Source organism: Silene latifolia, chromosome 3, assembly GCF_048544455.1.
Source record: "Silene latifolia isolate original U9 population chromosome 3, ASM4854445v1, whole genome shotgun sequence".
NCBI classification, from domain to species: Eukaryota; Viridiplantae; Streptophyta; class Magnoliopsida; order Caryophyllales; family Caryophyllaceae; genus Silene; species Silene latifolia.
In genome coordinates, this window is record NC_133528.1 from 141441799 (window position 1) to 141455182 (window position 13384).

The 13384-nt window shown below is 40.8% G+C and overlaps 1 protein-coding gene across 2 annotated transcripts in view; it reads left to right on the forward strand.

The window, feature by feature from the left end:
• LOC141648202 (methylmalonate-semialdehyde dehydrogenase [acylating], mitochondrial) overlaps positions 1-13384 on the forward strand; it is a 56567-nt gene that overhangs the window by 38116 nt on the left and 5067 nt on the right. The window contains exons 1-7 of one of the 2 annotated variants that reach the window (XM_074456705.1): positions 9174-9514; positions 9735-9823; positions 11016-11087; positions 11210-11371; positions 11894-11972; positions 12057-12211; positions 12948-13011. In XM_074456705.1, coding sequence (XP_074312806.1) covers positions 9490-9514; positions 9735-9823; positions 11016-11087; positions 11210-11371; positions 11894-11972; positions 12057-12211; positions 12948-13011 — 646 coding nt within the window. In that variant the 5' untranslated portion in view covers positions 9174-9489. Of the gene's footprint in view, positions 1-9173; positions 9515-9734; positions 9824-11015; positions 11088-11209; positions 11372-11893; positions 11973-12056; positions 12212-12947; positions 13012-13384 lie in introns of those variants that run through there. The other variant, XM_074456706.1, reaches the window with a different exon arrangement.

Genomic DNA, 13384 nt, shown 5'->3' on the forward strand with positions numbered 1-13384 from the left:
AGGAGTAGGATGCGATAAAAGAGATTTTGATGGGTGTGCATATGGTAATATATTTGGAAGTTTGAGTCTTGATGTCGAATAAAAGGTTGATTCGTGTTGTGGTTAATTTTGTTAAAGGTCATGACCGTGCTTGTAGTAGTTCGATGTTTAGGAGTGTGAGAATATTTCACCGGTGTTTGACGGTTGGATGATGATGTTTATGAGTGTTAGTAAACTTCGAGGACGAAGTTCCTTTTAAGGGTGGTAGAATGTAACATTCCGTTTGATGTCTATGAGTGTCTTGATTTTGGATTTGATAGTGGATGATACTATGGAGCTAGCAGCGTTAGAGGATGGTAGTTGGTTATGTATGGAGTTGGTGTTGTGAAAGATATATATGTGGTGGATACGATATCGTGAGTCATGTTAAGGAAGTAAACATAGTTGGTGGAGTGGGTGTTAAGAGTTCATGTTTTATGTTTGGTCGAGTTCTTGAGTTCTTAGTTATGTTGTTGTGTCTTGGTCGAGTTAGCATGGTTGTTTCATGTATGGGTTGAACATCGGGGACGAAGTTCTTTTTAAGGAGGGAAGACTGTAATACTACGGTTTTATGAGTCTCTGGGTACTCTATCGAGTAGGCCTTACTCTGTCGAGTAAGGGTGTGTTGCGTTTTAAAATAGTTTCTGACCTGTTGGGTACTCGATCGAGTAACGTAGATACTCGATCGAGTAAGGGGCACTCGATCGAGTACCTTAGCTACTCGATCGAGTAGCCGTTTACTGGGAATGTTTTGTGAGGTTTTGCTAATAACGCGAGTTTGATATAAAAGGTTTCCGTCAGTTTATTTAATCACTTTTAACCTTTCTAAACCCTTCAAAAGAAAAAGGAGTTACGTAGTTCTCTCTCGTCGCGTTGTTGGCAAATCCCCAAGGCTAGGAGTGTCGGATTATCTTGTTCTTTGTATCATAGTGTTCCTTGCGTCAAGGGTAAGATCTACATACCAATTTTATATTGTTTCTTTGAGTTTGTTTAAACCCTAATATGGGGAATTGGGGGTTTTGTTGTAGATAATGATTGGTAGTGGTTATGTGTATGTATGATAGGAGGAAGATTTGTAGAAGAGGCTTTTTGATCTGTTTGTTGAGACCGTCGATTGTTGTGCTTTCGGGTAGGATTTCTACTCAGTATTAGTCCCATAATGGGATGATTGTTGATGTGTTGAGATTGATTGTTTGATATAGTAATTGTGTTGTGACGGCTGTGATTGTGATTGTTTGTCTATGGCTCTCGAGATGCGTTCTCGGCTGAGTGGAGTCACTTGCGGGAGTGGCTTCACGCCCTAGTTTCGCCTTCTGTGGAACCCGCCACAGAAGGGATGTGCACATTAATGGACAGGGTTATCGCTCGGTATGATGAGCGGGGCTTAGGTGGGTGCAGTGCGGTCCCCAGCGGGGGGTCCAAAGTGGACGATCGGTGATTGAGATTGATGGGACTGGTGTGATTGTGTGTGTGTGACGGTTAAGTCATGCATTTATCGTATTGTTGATATATATAAGTTGTGTGATTAGTACTGACCCCGGTTGTTGTTTTGTAAAACCTGCGGTGATCCATTCGGGGATGGTGAGCAGTAATTGAGCAGGTTTGAGTTGAGTCACATGGGATTGCTGGGATGTGCCACTGTGTCACGGTCCGAAACTTGAGTCGGGCCGTGACGCGCACCTTTGTCTAAACACTTTGACAAGAATGAAAGCGAGAGCGTTAGGCACTAGTGTTTGTCAAGCACTAGGCACTCGTAATCGGTCTCGGGTTGTGGGTGTCGAAATCCTAGTCTCGATCGACACACACGGGCTTGTTAGAAAGGTGAAGGCAAGAGTCGTTCACAAGAAAGCAACAACAAGCAATAAGAAGGCAACTTGGTGGGAAGCAGATGTTTGATTGACTAGTACTCCCCAAAGAGGGAAATTTGATATTTACATCCTGGTAGCAGGAAACATTGATTTTACAAGTTTAGTTCAGAATAGCGATATACCTATTTATGGAAATAAAGCTATTCTAAAACTAAGCTAAACTAAGAACAAACTTACTAAAAAAGTACAAGGGAAATAAAATTACATAAGCATAAATAAAACTAAGGGTTCAAGTGTGCGGATCATCACACTCTCCCCCACCTAATTTGTTGCCGTCCTCGGCAACGCTTCAAAATCTTCATGGTGGTTCGGTCGGTGATGTTTGGAAGTTGATTGGAGCGAATGTTGGCGCGCTTGCTCTTGTTGCGGGTGGGATCTTCAGGATCTGGATGGTAAGGCTTGAGACAGCTCACATGAAAGACAGGGTGACACTTCATCCAGGGAGGGCGGTCCAGCTTGTATGCTACTTCCCCAATCCGTTTGATCACTTGGATTGGGCCTTCGTACTTCCGCACTAGACGCTTGTCTCGTCCTCGGAGGAATCTCATCTGCTCTTTGTTCAGCTTCACCATGACCATGTCGCCTACTTTAAACTCCCTTGGTCTCCGATTCTGATCCGCCCACTTCTTCATGCGGCGAGACGCTTTCTCCAAGTAAGCTCGAGCAATTTCGGCATTCACGTTCCATTCTTTCACATATTCGTGGGCTTTCTTTGTCCGGCCTCCATATGTATCTGCAACTGTGGGAGGCAATAGCGGTACTGTTGACAGAATAAGCTCAAACGGGCTCTTGTTGGAGGAAGAGCTCGTCTGCACATTAAAACAGAATCGGGCAACATCAAGGAGTCTTACCCACTCCATTTGAGTTGCCCCAACAAAGTGTCTCAAATACTCTTCCAAAGATGCTATTGAATCGTTTCGGCCTCGGCCATCCGTTTGAGGATGGTAACTTGAGGACATCCGCAGCTTCGAACCCAGGAGATTGAACAATTCTCCCCAAAATAGTCCCGTGAAGCGAGAATCGCGGTCACTGACTATACTTTGAGGCAATCCCCAATATTTCACAACATGTCTGAAGAACATGGTGGCAGTTTCTTCAGCGCTACACGCCTTAGGAAGAGGAATGAAAGTTGCGTATTTAGAGAATCGATCCACAATGACAAGGATCACACTTAACGCCCCTACCTTCGGCAACCCAGAGATAAAGTCCATAGAGATACTCTCCCATGGTCGTGTAGGTACGGGCAACGGATTTATGACCCCCCGCCTGTTTCTCTCCTTTATCTTACTGGCAAATGAGGCATGTCTTCGTGTACTCCATCACATCATCTTTCATCTGGGGCCAATAGTAACTTTTCTTCAATAGGCATAAGGTTCTCTGCCATCCCGGATGACCCGCCCACAAGGTATCATGGCACTCCTGTAGAAGCATCTTCCTCAACCTGGCCGCCTTTGGAACAAAGATGCGATGTCCTTTCGTGAATAAAAGCCCATCTTCCACCCAAAACTTGCGAGTCTTTCCTTCTAAGGCTAACTGTTTCAGAGTCCTCGCCATTGGGTCTTGGTCGAGGTGTTCCTTTGCCTTAGCTCGAATATCTGTGATCACGGTGGTGGTGGACAAATGAGCAATCGTGTGAAGTGTAGCCAAATCACATCTTCGGCTTAGGGCATCAACGACTCTGTTTGCGGCTCCTGGTCTGTAAGCAAATTCCACATCGAACTCTGCCAACAACTCTTGCCATCTAGCTTGTCGGCTTGTCACTGGGATGAGTCGGGAAGTGAGATGCTGCGGTATTATCAGTCTTGACAACGAACTTTGATCCCAAGAGATAATGCCTCCATCCCCGCAAGCAATGAACAATAGCTAGGAGTTCTTTCTCTTGTACCGCATAACGAGTCTCGGCTCCATTAAACTTCCTGCTCTCGAAAGCCACGGGGTGGCCCTCTTGAGTAAAGCACCCCGAGGGCGTAATCGATGCATCCGTCTCAACTTCGAAAGGCTTCGTGATATCCGGCAACGCCAAGACCGGTTCCTGTACGACTGCTTCTTTGAGCTTCTCAAAGGCCCTCTTCTTGTCGATAGACCACTCCCACTTAGTATCCTTCTTCAACAAGTCGGTGAGCGGGGAAGCAATTTTCGAATACGCTCGGATGAATCTTCGATAATAGTTTGCGAGCCCCAAGAAAGAGCGGAGCTCAGACACATTCCCGGGGGTTCCCCAGTCTTTGATAGCGGTAATCTTCTTCGGGTCCATCTTCAGTTTGCCTTTGCCCACTATGTGACCAAGGAAATTCATTTCGGGTTGGGCAAATTCACATTTCTCTCTCTTCACGAATAGGTGGTTCTCTCGGAGCTTCGCGAACACCAACTCCAAGTGTTTTACGTGTTCAGCCAACGAGCGACTATATACAACGATATCGTCTAGATATACCACCACGAATTTGTCCAGGTACTCGTGGAAAACATGGTTCATCAACGTACAAAACGTTGCAGGGGCGTTTGTCAAGCCGAAGGGCATGACCAACCATTCAAAAGACCCATACCTCGTCACACAAGCAGTCTTCGGCTCATCTCCTTCGGCAATTCGAACTTGATGATAACGGATCTTAGGTCGAGCTTGGTGAAGTATACAACCGCCTTGTAATTGATCGAACAAATCCGCTACCAATGGGATGGGGTAGCGGTTCCTCACCGTCGGCTTGTTGAGCCCGGTAGTCGATACACAATCTCGGACTACCGTCCCTGTTTTTCCGAAAGAGCACGGGGCTCCATAGGGAGCTTTGGAAGGTCGTATCGACCCCGAGCGAATCAGATCGTCTAGTTGTCTTCGTAGTTCCGCTAATTCGGGAGGCGCCATCCGATATGGCCCTCGAGCGGAGAGGTCTTGTGCCGGGAGTAATTCAATTTGATGGTCTACCGAACGCGGGGTGGCGGACTCATAGGTAGCCGATCGACATCAAGTCCTTATTGTCCTCTAGCACCTTCTCTACTTGTGGGTCTACACATTCAAAGAAAGGTGTCTTCTTTCATGGACACCGTACACAAGTATGTAGGCTCTCCCTTTTGAAGTCCCCTCTTCAATTGCATTGCCGAGAGAAGTGGCCCCTTTTGCTTTCGGTCGATTTCAGACTTTCACAAGACATGGTTTTGATCCCACCATTATTAAAGATCCATTGTGGGGCGCCAGAAAGGTTGGGGTCCGCTTCAGAAAATCCATGCCGAGGACGATCTTGAAGTCATCCATCGGGACGCTGGTGAAGTCGAGCTTCCTCGTCCACTCGCCCATCTTGATCACCACTTCTCTAGCCACGCCCTGAATCGGCAAGGCTTTGGAGTTGACAGCTTTCATGCTTCCTCCTTCTCGGTTCAACTTCATTCCGAGTCTCTTCGCTTCGTCGGGGGTGACGAAATTATGGGAGGCTCCTGTATCTATCATTGCTCGAGTAGCCTTCCCATTGACGTTTATCTCCACATACATCAGTTCCGTGGACTTGGTCTCGGAGCGCTCAGCGCCTTTGTCCATTGAGCACATCATGTGGACTGCTCCCATTCGAGCCATTTCTCCTTGCTCACTGGCCTCATCATCATCGCACCCCTCTACCTCAGGGCCTATCCCCTCGGGATTCTGTTCTACCGACATCTTGGACAAATTCTTCTTAAGGGTGTTGAACTCCCCTTGGTGAGGGCACTCGGACATTCGGTGCGGTCCTCTACAAAGGAAGCACGCGAACGGCTTTCTAGCGATCGACGCTTAGAATTACTACCCTTAGAAGAGGTTGGAGTGGAATTCGTCGGACCCCATCTCCTATTATCACCTCCGGGACGAAACCGACTATTACCCGTAGAGGGAGGTCTTGTTTGTGAAGTCGTCCCTCCAAACCTTTGGTTGCTTCCGCCCGTTGCAGCGAATCCCTTCTTCTGGGAGGTTTCGCGCTCCGTGTAATAGTCAACTAGCCTTTCAGCAGCTGTCATCGCAGTTGCGAGGGACTCAGGTCGTTGTCGCATGATTTCTCGTTGAGCCCACTCCTTCAAACCATCAATAAACTGAAACACCCGATCCTTCTCGGTCATGTCCGCTATCTCCAACATACAAGCCGAATATGCTTTCACATAATCGCGAATCGAGCCTGTATGTTTCAAGTTCTTTAATTTCCTTCGAGCTAGGAAATCGGTGTTCTCCGGGTAGAATTGCTCCTTGAAGAGTCGTTTGAAATCATTCCATGACTCTAGTCTAATGGTTCCTGCCTCGATCTCGGCATGCTTCGAGCGCCACCATTGTTTAGCGTCGTCCGTTAGGTACATACTCGCTGAGATCGACCTTTAGACCTTCGTCGAGCGCACTCACTCGGAAGTATTGTTCCATGTCGAAGATGAAGTTATCGACTTCTTTCGAATCTCTCGCCCCACTATACTTGAGGGGTGTAGGCGGCTTCACCTTAGGAGTTCCACCAAAACTCCCGTCCGCGGCCATTTTCATCAAGGTATTACACATGTTCTCGAGTTGCTCGACTTTATCGTAGAGATAACCCATATCCGAGTTATACTCTTTTGGAATCGCCTCTTCGACGGCCACAAGGCGGCTCTCATGCCCCTCTATGGACTCATCTACGGCCTCGATGCGGGCAGCATGCCCCTTTACCGTTTCCTCAACTCCATGGTGAGTATTCCCCAAACTCACAATGAGTGCCTCCAAGGATGGAATTTTCTCGTCCATCAATTTCTCTAAAGCCGCCAGTTTGGCCTTAGTATCACTTTTAGTCCCACTCGGTTCTACCGCCTTTGTTGCCATCGTATACAAAGCAGCCCCGTCAAGAAGAGGGCTCGATACCAAATGTCACGGTCCGAAACTTGAGTCGGGGCGTGACGCGCACCTTTGTCTAAACACTTTGACAAGAATGAAAGCGAGAGCGTTAGGCACTAGTGTTTGTCAAGCACTAGGCACTCGTAATCGGTCTCGGGTTGTGGGTGTCGAAATCCTAGTCTCGATCGACACACACGGGCTTGTTAGAAAGGTGAAGGCAAGAGTCGTTCACAAGAAAGCAACAACAAGCAATAAGAAGGCAACTTGGTGGGAAGCAGATGTTTGATTGACTAGTACTCCCCAAAGAGGGAAATTTGATATTTACATCCTGGTAGCGAGTGAAACATTGATTTTACAAGTTTAGTTGAGAATAGCGATATACCTATTTATGGAAATAAAGCTATTCTAAAACTAAGCTAAACTAAGAACAAACTTACTAAAAAAGTACAAGGGAAATAAAATTACATAAGCATAAATAAAACTAAGGGTTCAAGTGTGCGGATCATCACACACTGTCTGACGATAGAAGTCTTCCGCTGTAGCTTAGTAGTTTTATAAACTTTGCCTTTAGTTGTTTAGACAGTTGGTTTGAGAACTTGTACCCGTATTTTGGGATTTGGCCTTGGTTGTACTTTTCACTAAAGTTATCTCATTTAAAGTTGTTTCATTAATGTCTTATGAATATCATGCCTCGGGTAACCGAGATGGTGGCATCCTTATACCTGAGTGGTCCTGGTAAGGCACTTGGAGTATGGGGGTGTTACACTCCCGTTCGCGTGCTTTTATCTCACGTTCTAAGCGACTCCTCATCACACCCAATTGTAGTTTTAGAGCAATCATTTTTGAATCGTGACTAGCCATTTTTTTGTCGAAATTGATTTTCTTATGAATGAATTGTGTATTGTGTGAGTTATTTTCTAAAATGATCAATGAGGGGATACTTATATACACAATCCCTTTACAAATTTCCCTCCATTTTTTCCCTCCAATTTTTCCCTCCAAAAACAAATATGCAAAAGACTTTCAACTACTCTACACCCCTAAAAAATCGGCAACAATATATGCAAAATCTTTTAATTAGGAATAATTAAATAAATTAAAGATATGACAAAATATTCTACAAACAACTTTGTTTTATATTTCCTTGAATTAAGCACATTTACATTAATATGAAAATAAAATCTTCATCCATTAAGGAAATAACAATGGCCGTAAATAACCTTTGACTGATTAATAAGAATGACTTATATTTGCGTGAGCTATATTATGAAATGAATATGAATAATGTTCGTGCTGATACCCCTTGCTCAATTGGTTACTAGACTAGCTGCAAAAACTAACCCCACTTCTAATGCTTCGCGGGTTTGACCCTTACTAACAACGTTTTTTTGCTTTCCTTTTTGCCTTTTTCCCCTTTTTGTTACTTTTTCCCCTAATTCTACACTAAAATATGCAGATTACAACAAAATAATCCACAATAATCGTCATTTTCAATCATATAATTGAATTAAGTTTTAAACAATCTAATTAATTTCGGGGTTATTGAATTTTGAAAAGAACAATTAGGGTTTAGCATATTAATTGATTCATTTTTATTAATTTCATTAGGATTCATAAACTTGATTTCTTTGTAATATTTACGATTTCAAATTAGGGTTCATCCATGATTGATCAATTTTGACATGGGGATTATCATGATTGAACAATTTTGATTAATTGGATTAGGGTTCAGACAATTGCACGAATTAGGGTTTATGATGCAAAATCGATTTTGAATTAGGGTTCAACCATGATTCACCAATTCATTAATCTATTTTGCTTAATTCGATTCATGCATTTGAATAAGGATTAGGAAAGTATATTTAAATTTGGGGGGAAAAAATACACGAATTAATTAGGGTTCATTAGTCATCAATTTTGATTGATTCAATTAGGCTAAAAAAACCGGGTTTTGTTTAACTGAATAAATATAATCCATTTAACTATATTAATGAAAATAATTACAGGAATTAATGAAAATCAATGCAAATTAAAAAACTTCCAAAATTAAAGTTAACTACATGTAGTTAACTAGTTAACCTAATAAGTTAAATTACAGAATTAACCCTAAACTAACTCATCTAACTACACTTAGGTTAGACACGTGGCAGCATATAATTGGTCGTGTATGGAAATCCCATACACATAGTGTATCCGTAGCCTTTTCCATTATTTTTGGAAGACTTATCAAAGATTGGGTTATTTTTGTTAAATTCGCCTTAATTTTTTAATTAGTACTCGTCATCAACTCCTACTCTCCTGAGCAAAGATTCTCTCCATTTCCTGTCCATTTTCTCTCACAATTCCATATTATATTAGTATTCCACATTTATCTCATCTATCACTTGCACCATTAGATCGTAGTAAATCGTAGTAAAGTATAATTCGGACCGTTAAAAGAAAATGGAAGGAAATGGAGAAGAGAAGAAATTAAATTGTACTCTCCTAATGGCGCATTGTCATCATCCTCATCAAAATAGTCGCCAAAAAAGTTCATCCTCATCAAATAAAGATTCCCTTACAAATCACACAAAATCTTTATTTTTAAATCTTAATCCCTCCATTGTCATCAGCCTTTGATCTCTTCTATAATTGGTTAATCATCATTAAATTAAATTAATTAAATTAAATTACCATTATTAAAGTTGTAGGAAAAAAAACAAATTATTTGCATGTGTCTACATACACACTGATCTTGGACTCTCTCTCTACCAATTTTCCTTCAATATTTCCCAACTCTCTATCCTCTCAAAATCAGTCAATATGCTTCAATTCTCTCTTCAACGAGGTACAAAATTTAATTTCTTATTTTTAATTCTATTATTAATTAATAAACATATCTCGAGTTATTCGGAAACTGCCTCTTTGTGTTTTTAACGCGAGATACCTCGCAATTTGCGGGCCCAGAGTAACCTTGATTTCTTTGGTGAATTGAAAGTTACTAATTTGACATGATCATGATTTGTGATTTGATTAATTGAATTATATATTTTTGATTTATGTAACAGCGAGAAATGCGAAATTGTTGCAAGCTCGGATATTTACTCTTAACTATACAACTGCAACGCAGCAATTTAATCAGCCTCGAAAACCTTTGGTAATTTTATATTTAAAGAATAAATGGGTTGATGTTTTGATTTGAATGTTGTTGAATGTGGAGAATGAGATTATGTTAGGTAGAATGAAAATGCGAGATCATGTTTCAACGTTGTTAGGATTATATGTCGGTTTTCGGATGTACCTCGCAATTTGCCGGAGCCCTTGAGGCGTTGGGGTAATGGATGTTGTATACTCACTCCGTCTCGATCATTTGTTGTCCTATTTTATCTTTGGGTGTCTCAGTCAATTGTCGTCTTTTCCATTTTTAGGAATGTATTTGATGAACAATTTGATCATTCACGCTCAATTTGGTCTTTTCTTGGTCTTTGTGCCAAAACCAAAGGACAACAAAGGACAACAAATGACCGGAATGGAGTGAGTATTTTGGTTTTAGATGACTGTACTTGAATGAAGCCGAGATTTAAGTTTGAGGGCCTGAAACATTGATTGAGAATTTTGGAGCGGGTAAGTTAGTGATGCAATAGTGTAACGTAGGAAAAAAAATCGGAAATCTTAACTAAAGGTCGTATTTTTCATTTCCGAGGGAGGGTGGCTGCCCTTTTGCTTTGCCACTAGTTCTTGTATTGCTTTTTGATGATTTGAACATTCTGATACACTGAGGATTTGATTGACAGAAAGCTAAATCTACTGATTTATTGGTGGTCAAAGTCAGAACGGAACAATGTAGATGAGATTGAGGTTGTAGATTTGTAGTTATAGTTATATCTGTCATTTCTGATGATTTTGTGACTTGTGAAGTCTTCGTTGTCTTGCATTATCGAGCAGTGTTTTTAATATATGTTCATAAATGCCTTGTGAGGTTATCAGCTCGATGCTCTCACTCGTAGTCTTACTTGTTTTTCTGTACATATTAAAGAAGTTTAGAGATGAGAGTGAGTTATTCCGTCGGGGTACACTTTAAACTTCTTCTTGCCAGTCTAGTAGATCCTTTACTCCAATTACTGTTAGGCAAAGGAATGATACATAAAAGTGCGAGGAATGGATGGAAGCAGGTAACAATCTGTGGAAATGACTGTTGTTTGTGGATGATATGTCAAATTGTTGTTTTTTTGGTGTACTGCTCCTACCCTTTGGCCTAAACCCTAAAGTTGTCATGTCAATATTGATGCTAAGATTTGCAGTTATGAATTATGATGACTTATGTAGTATCCTAATAATCTTTGTGTCAGAGGGTTCCACTTCTGGTGGGAGGCAAATTCATTGAATCACAGGCAGCCGAATCAATTGATGTTATAAACCCGGTATTATTTATGTCCATATTCTTTTTTACTTTACCTGATGGTGGAATAGTCTTGTATTGGTTTACAGGTTTATGTTAGCAACTTTTGCCCTGTTGTGGCTAATATATTTTATGATATATCAGGCTACCCAAGAGATTGTCTCTCAAGTGCCTTTAACAACAAAGGAGGAGTTCCAAGCTGCAGTGGCCGCAGCAAAGCAAGCGTTTCCATCATGGAGAAACACACCTGTTACAACTCGTCAACGTATAATGTTTAAGCTTCAAGAACTTATCAGGAGAGACATGGTGAGATTTAAGCTTTTTCAAATTTGGAATCTTATGGTGTAACTTGTAAGGGTGTAAGTTGTAACCCTTTGCTTCTTTAAAATCTCTCGCCTACCCCCTTTCTTCTAAAACAAAATTCATCTAATATATTTTAAAGTCTATAAACATTTCCTAAGCATAACCTGAGTACGGAGTATTATATTAGATATTTGTTAGGATCTGTATTGCTAATCAAGCTATTATTACAATTTAGGACCCCATAGCGACGATTGTGTAGATGACTTAAATTGCTGTTGAGTACTCAATTAACAGGGCCTAAGCATGACAGTTAAAATAAGCGTATTCGAGTACTTCACTTATGTTGATGAACTGTTTATGTAGTTCACACTTCACAGTAATCCTAGATAAATTTTTAAAAAAAAAAAAAGAATTTTATGTAGTAGAATTTAATAAACTCAGAGGCACACATAAAAAATTCTAAAAATAGTGTATTTGTATTATTTAATTTAAAATTTTTTCATTATTGTTTTACTCATATTCCAGGATAAGCTTGCCCTGAATATAACTACTGAACAAGGAAAAACACTTAAAGATGCGCAGGGTGATGTTTTCCGTGGCTTAGGTTAGCTATCTGATATCATTTGGTCAGAAACTGGTTTGCTTAAGTTGATATTCTAATGCTTTTTGTACCCAAAACCTTCTGTAGAGGTGGTGGAACACGTGTGTGGAATGGGAAGTCTTCAAATGGGAGAGTTTGTTTCCAATGTGTCAAATGGTATCGATACATACAGCATCAGAGAGCCTCTTGGTGTTTGTGCTGGAATATGCCCCTTTAACTTCCCCGCGATGATTCCTTTATGGGTAAGTAATAAGTACTAACTAAACCCGGCATAAGTACTTGCACACACTTTTTGTTCATTTCATTCTATGTATGAATCGCTCTTCATTACTCCTAGTTAAAAGATGGTCCTTTAACTTTTGGGAGCATGTGGTCTTTCCGAAAACTGTATATTTCATTGCAAAAAGATACATCTATGTAGTCATGTAAATAGCCGTTTAGAATATGAGTCCATAATTGATGTACATGTTTTGTCAAATTTACAGAATACCTTATGCGTACATTTAACCGAGCACATCCTAATGTAGGACCTGTAGACATTTAAACAAAAAAAAAACTAGGAAAGAACTTGCTACTTAATAAATAACAGAGAAGTTTGAGGCATTGACTATGTATTATCCGAAAGTAGACCTTCAGCAGGATCTTTTCGCTTACTTAAAGTTGCTCCAAACCTTTTTAGGAGCTAACTGCACCTACTTCATTCAGGTTGGCTTGACTGCACCTTTGCCCTGTAGAAACAATAGATTGTAGATTCATAGAATTTAAAGATGCAATGACAAAATAGCAATTACGGTGAACCATTTTGATGTAACACTATCTCATGATACTAACGTTTTAATTCCTTCAAAAACACCTCTTGTAGTTGGAGTCGCCAGACTTTTTAAATCTACAGTCACGGAATCTCTCTTTTCTAACGTGCATGGTAGGAGGAAAACCTAGAAACTCAATTTAGTGACCATGTGATATTGTTTTCCTCAGATGTTTCCAGTTGCAGTCACTTCTGGCAATACCTTTATTCTAAAACCATCAGAGAAAGATCCAGGTGACCACTTTGACTCCTCTTGGTTTACAGTTTATATAAAGTTTTACGAAATATATGTAGGCATAATTTCCATTGACATAAAACATCACTTTTTACATTAATAGAAATTGTCCCAAACTGGGAGATGAATTATCAGTTTTTAGTTAGATTTTATTATGCCGTGGCCTTGTTTTTTTAATTAACTTCCAATTGTACACTGCCCAAACTTCCATTTATTATCCCTTGATGTTCCGTCACTCGTTCGAGTTTTACTTTCCAGTTTCCTTTTTGTGAGTGTCATCTGATCGTCGTATGTTGGTTGTGAAAAGATGCCTAGAAAGGTAGACAAATAAACTTGCGTTGTATGGAAGTAAAATGCATTTTAAAGTGAAGA